This window comes from Suricata suricatta, chromosome 6 (genome assembly GCF_006229205.1).
Source record: "Suricata suricatta isolate VVHF042 chromosome 6, meerkat_22Aug2017_6uvM2_HiC, whole genome shotgun sequence".
Classification (NCBI taxonomy): Eukaryota; Metazoa; Chordata; class Mammalia; order Carnivora; family Herpestidae; genus Suricata; species Suricata suricatta.
The window spans coordinates 677,248-683,068 of NC_043705.1; the positions used below are offsets into that span (position 1 = coordinate 677,248).

The window sequence follows — 5,821 nt, forward strand, 5'->3', positions numbered from 1 at the left end:
GTACCAATTTCAAATCAACTTGATATCAATATCAAATTAAAAGAAACCTGCTTGCCTCCGGCTCCAAAATACCCCCCACCCGCATTCTCAGAGCCGTATTCTTCGGGGCTCAACTCCACTCCACTCTTGGGAGTTATTAATGGGTCACCACCCCAGCTGTTGCGTTTTTACTTGGTTAACCCCCTGCGGGGGCCCAACCAGCCAACGCAGGGGCATGGAAGCAGGAACCCGGCAGGAGAAATCCCAGGCTGCACAGCACTCTTTGTGGGCTAGTGGTGGCTCTGAAAAGAGCCTTTGGAATGAGCGCGATGGCTCAGGGCCGGGCGCTTAAGTGCGCTCCCCACGGATGCGGCGTGCCAGCTGGATGTCCTTGGGCATGATGGTGACGCGCTTGGCGTGGATGGCGCACAGGTTGGTGTCCTCGAAGAGCCCCACCAGGTAGGCCTCGCACGCCTCCTGCAGCGCCAAGACGGCCGAGCCTTGGAAGCGCAGGTCGGTCTTGAAGTCCTGCGCGATCTCGCGCACCAGCCGCTGGAACGGCAGCTTGCGGATCAGCAGCTCGGTGGACTTCTGGTAGCGGCGGATCTCGCGCAGGGCCACCGTGCCCGGCCGGTAGCGGTGCGGCTTCTTGACGCCGCCGGTGGCCGGCGCGCTCTTGCGGGCCACCTTGGTGGCCAGCTGCTTGCGCGGGGCCTTGCCGCCTGTGGACTTGCGCGCCGTCTGCTTCGTGCGAGCCATGGTTCTGCAGCTATAGAAGAAGCTGAAACTCCTCTCGCCCAGGAACCTGACAGCAGGAATCGTTGGCAGCGGAGGCTTTTATAGAGGTTGTAGCTTTCCCATTGGCCGGCTGCCGGGTGGCGTGAGGGCAGGCTGTGCTCTGATTGGCCCGCTGGACGCGCCCCTCTCCCGCCTGACCCTGCATCCACGCGCCGCTGCCACGTGATCTCCTGGCCCCGCAGACACGTTTGCACGTGCCTTTGCCGCCGGTCAGGGTAAGAGTCAGAGTCAGGTCAGTGAGAACGTCACTGTGGGCGTCGTCTCTCCCACACAGCGCCCTCCTTTCCCCCTCAGCGCTCCTCTCGGCACCCCGAGCACTCCGGGTCACGAAGAACCGTTTAGAAGCTTGCATTCTTAGTTCGCCCTTCCCGTGGTGACCACGCTGTTTTCCCCATCAGCGGTTAAAGGGATCCCCCCCCCCCCGAGTCGTGTCCACGTGACTGACGCGAATAGGGGTGCCCCCTTGTTGACCCGTGACACGGCAGGTCACAATCTGTGCATATCTCCGTCCTTCCCTCAGGGACGGTTAGCCGAACTGCCTGTCCCCACAAGCGGGTCTGAACGAGGTGCCCATTTGCCCGGCCGTGGTGCCCGGGTTCTGATCCCTGGTTCCTCCTGGGAACCAGCCGGCTGGGGGCGAGCCTTCCCTGACCCACTGTCCCATCAGCCGCCCTGTCTAGTCCCTCCGCCCTGCGGAAGGAGATCCCTCATTGCCGGACCCTGGCGACACTTGGGTGCACAGCTGTACCATCGCCAAATACGACTTCCCTGCAAGGATTATTTTGAGCTAAAGGCACTCGAAAAATGAAAAACGGCAGATGGAGGGGTCTGATGCCTCCTTTTTCCTTCCTGAAAACAGGAGGTGATTCCCATGTGAGCGACGACCGACCTGTACCTGGAGGAAAGGAGCGTCTGTATCATCATGGACGCGACCCTGCACAGACCTTGTTAACGAAATTCTGATTCTTTGGTCTGCCCTGTATTTTCTTAAGAGCGTGAGCAAGGGGAGGTCAGAGGAAGAGAGAGGGAGAGAGAGGATCCCGCACCGGCTCCAGCCATCAGGCATAGCCCTGCCGGGGGCTCCAACTGGCAAACTGTGGGAACATGACCTGAGCAGAAACCAAGGGTTGGACGCTCAGCCGGCTGAGCCCCCCAGGCACCCCACGCCTTGCATTTTAGTTGCTTTCCCACAGTTGCCTCTGTTCAACCTGGTGCAAAAGCATTCAGGCTCGGCCCTCTGTAGGGCTTCATTCCCTTATGAAAGGGCCTGGGTCACAAAGCCTCCAAGCTTTGCCTTAATCTGTCGTTTGTTACAGAGCCCCTGCCGAGTCCGAAGATGAGTAGAGGAAGAATTTTCCTCTCTCTCCCTTTCTCTGCCCCTGCCATATGTGCTCTCTCAAAATAAATAAACTTGAAAAAAAAAAAAGAATTGTCTTGTCCTGTTGCAATAGTCCCCTCCCCTCCCTTGGTAATAATCGTTTCCGATAAAGGTCTCTCCTTACTGAATCTGCATGTTTTTCGTTTGGTAACGATTGTCACGCAGAATGCCCACTGCCCGTCAGGTCGGGTTGGCTCAGCGCCAGGGAGAGTCCTGAGAGGCCTGGCGTGGGTGGCGTGGGGCTGACGCAGGCTGATGGGACTCGCGGGTTAATCTTCCCAGAGCTGTCCCTCCTTCAGGGCAGGCGGCGTCCGGGGCTCTGGGTGTCCCAAGGGGACGAGGGGGGTGGGTCCTGGATTTCTGGCACCAGCTGTGACCTGCACAGGAGCACCCAGGAAGGAGCCCTTTGGGGCTCCAGTTAGGCTGCATGGCTGAGGGCGGACTCCCAGGGGGCGCTCTCGGACCGTCTGAGGCCTCCCTTCTCTGACCACAGAGCTTTAGTTATATGTTTATTTTTTAATGTTTATTTTTGAGACAGAGAGAAACAAGGAGGGGAGCAGAGAGAGAGAGAGAGAGGGAGACACAGAATCCGAAGTAGGCTTCAGGCTCTGAGCTGTCAGCACAGAGCCCGACACGGGGCTCGAACTCACCAACCATGAGATCATGCACAACCTGAGTCAAAATCAAGAGGCAGATGTCCAACCAACTGAGACATCCCGGTGCCCCAGTTCTGGTCTTAGATTTGTGTTTGTAGATTCCCAGGGGACTTGAGTCCACTGCCTGGACATGAGGCAGAATGTCACCGGTTCCATGTGTCTGAACAAACACACACACAAAGCATGGAATGGAATGTGCACCCTCCCCCCCCAGAGGGATCCGAAACTGTAATCTGCATTACATGTGTCGATGCAAACTGAGCACACCTTTAAATTTCTTTTCCCATTTATTTAAGTTTTGAAAAGGAAAGGAAAGAGTTTTGTATGAGCTTCCTGGAGACACAACCTTCACAAAAAAGAGAGTGGTCCAGGGGAGGAACATTTGTTTGGTCCAGGGTTACATTATTATCATCATTATTTTACAGAAAGCGTTACAGGTCATCACGATGAAGAACATTCCAGAAGGTCACAGACTATATCTTATGTCTGTAGTATGTGCAAGGCTATATGCCTTTAATTTTATGGGAACCAGGAAGGTTTTCTGTTTTTCTTCATGTTTGTAATGCTCCTTTTTGGTTATATATATATTTAATGGAGCAGATGTACAGAAATGGAGCCCATGCTTTGAGGTTCTGCTGAGTCTTGTTTTAATGTTTATTTATTTATTTTAGAGAGAGAGAGAGAGAGAGAGAGAGTGAGCATCAGCAAGAGAGGGGCAGAGAGAGAGGAAGAGAGAGTTCCACACTGTCAGTACAGAGCCCGACATGGGGCTTGAACTCATGAACCATGAGATCATGACCTGAGTAGAAATCAGAAGTCTGACACTTAACCAACTGAGGCACCCAGGCGCCCCTTGCCGAGTCGTTTTGACCTTGGTTAAGGCTAAAGGATAGCTTCCCTAGGAGCCCGAAGGCAGAGCCCGCAAATCAGAAAAGTCAAGACTTGGGGTGCCTGGGTGGCTCAGTCGGTTAAGTGTCTGACTCTTGCTTCTGGCTCAGGTCATGATCTCACGGTTCATGGGGTCATGTTCCTGTTGGGGTCTGCTCTGACAGCACGGAGCCTGCTTGGAACCTTCTGTTCCTCTCTCTGCCCCTCTCCTCCTCGTGCTTTCTCTCTCTCTCTCTCTCTCTCAAAAATAAATATAATTAAAAGATTAAGAAAACAAAACAGAACAAAAACGTCTTCTCAGTTGGTTCAGCTGACAGTTTTCATGATCTCAGCAACTGGCTTCCATTTGGTTCCTACTCCCTCAGAGGCCCTGAGGCCCAAGGAAACCCATCCCCTGAAAGATTTAGTTTTTCAGAAGAGTGTTCAGATGCAAACAACCCCGCCGAGTCTTGGCCTGTCCAGGACACATACATTTTATAGATGGGGTGTGTTATAGATCGGCTCTGTGCATCCATGTGGCGCCAATCACTGTGACGGGGAGAACAAAGGGGAGAGAAATGTAGCTAAGGTTAAGTGTCCCTACAACCTGCAGCCCACGCAGTCCCACTGAGGCCAGCGGAGTGTGACCTTCCTCAAGGAACTCATGGCTCCCTTCATGTCGAGGTTTTGGTAGAGATGAAAACAACCTTATCTTGACAGTAGCAGACCTCCAAGGTCCTGGAGACCTCAGCGGCAGCCTCCAGCACTTCCTTAGGGACCTAGGTTATCTCTGCCCCCCTCCCCCCGCAAACTCCCCTCCGCATCGTCGGAGTCGCTCCTCACAAGCCCAGGGCGACTCCTTCTGCCCACGGGTCCAGGCCCTGAGCTATCATCAAAGCACCTTCTTGCACCACAAATTCTGTCTTGACCCGTGCACCTGGTGACCTGGCACTGACGACCATCCTGCCCTGGAGGGAAGGCCTCCCTCATCTGGAATGTTCTTCCCTTGCTCTCATCGCTTGTGGGATTTGCACGTACTGCTAAGGAAATACGGGGCTGTGCATAGGGCTGTGTTGTACATCCTTTGGGATTTGAGGTCACAGGGAGGGGCTGACCTTGTGCATCATCTCACACACACGACGCGAAAACTCCCTGTTCTCCCTCCCGTGCGTGAGGCAAGCCGTGAACCGTCTGGACTTTCAGGAGCTCAGCCCAGAAGCAGAGTGGGGTTCTTGCAAGGGGCAGGTGGTTCTGGAAACAGTGAGAGAAGGCACTTCCAGAGCTGACAGCTACAGCAGACGCTAGGGCTCCCAGCTGTGAGGAGGGACCTCCCTGACACCCCTGCTGATACGCGTTTCTCTAGTAAGACCCTCCTTGGGTCAAGCTGACCCTAATGAAAAATCACCAACCATTGTTTCACTCTCCAGCCTTTCTGCGTGAACAATCAAGGGCTGGGAAATTGAGCTCTGGGAATCCTAAGATGTAACCCATAAATTATGACTTAAAGGTTAACTTGTTTTCTAAGACACTGTTGCTAGATCCTAAGATACTGTTGCCAGATCCCACCCTTTAACTGCAAAGTTCTCGCTTCTGTGCACCTGCTTCACCTCCCCTTCAGACCTGTGATTGGTCACTTCAAATTTCTCCTAAGACAAAGAACTCTAAAGTGAATAGGTCTCCACCAAAGCTTACGTTTGTGTGTCAGAATTTGACCACTACGAAATGCTGTAAACTATGATCGGTTAACTAAATGATGACTTATTTTGTCTCGCCAAAGCCCTTACAATCCCTGAGCTCCTGCTCGGTGGCGCTCTCTCCTGAGGACTTGCCACCACCCATGGGGCGCCAGTCGGCCGAACTAAAATAAACCCATACACCATCTCCGTTTGTGTCTGTGGGTTTCACTCTCCGTGACTCGCGTCAGGAAAGAGAGGCCTAACAGTCTGGGGCTTGGGGGCGCACCCCAGTCACTCGCGCGGTCAGCCTCCTTGCGGCCTTCAGAGGATGCACGAAGCAGCGAAGTGCTCTGAAGCCATGCAGCGTGCTGATTCTCCAGCCACAACGAGGGGCCCTGGGACGGGGTCTGCTCCCCGTCCAGACCCATCGCATCAGGGGCGTGGCTTGGGGTCCTCTCCGCTGCAGT

At 54.2% G+C, this 5,821-nt stretch overlaps 1 protein-coding gene across 1 annotated transcript; it reads right to left on the reverse strand.

Moving 5' to 3' along the window:
- Positions 1–273: 273 nt before the first annotated feature.
- On the reverse strand, positions 274–804 carry LOC115294337 (histone H3.1). Its single transcript, XM_029942158.1, has one exon. The coding sequence runs from the start codon at positions 736–738 to the stop codon at positions 328–330; it is 411 nt and encodes a 136-aa protein (XP_029798018.1). The 5' UTR covers positions 739–804; the 3' UTR covers positions 274–327.
- Positions 805–5,821: the final 5,017 nt, after the last annotated feature.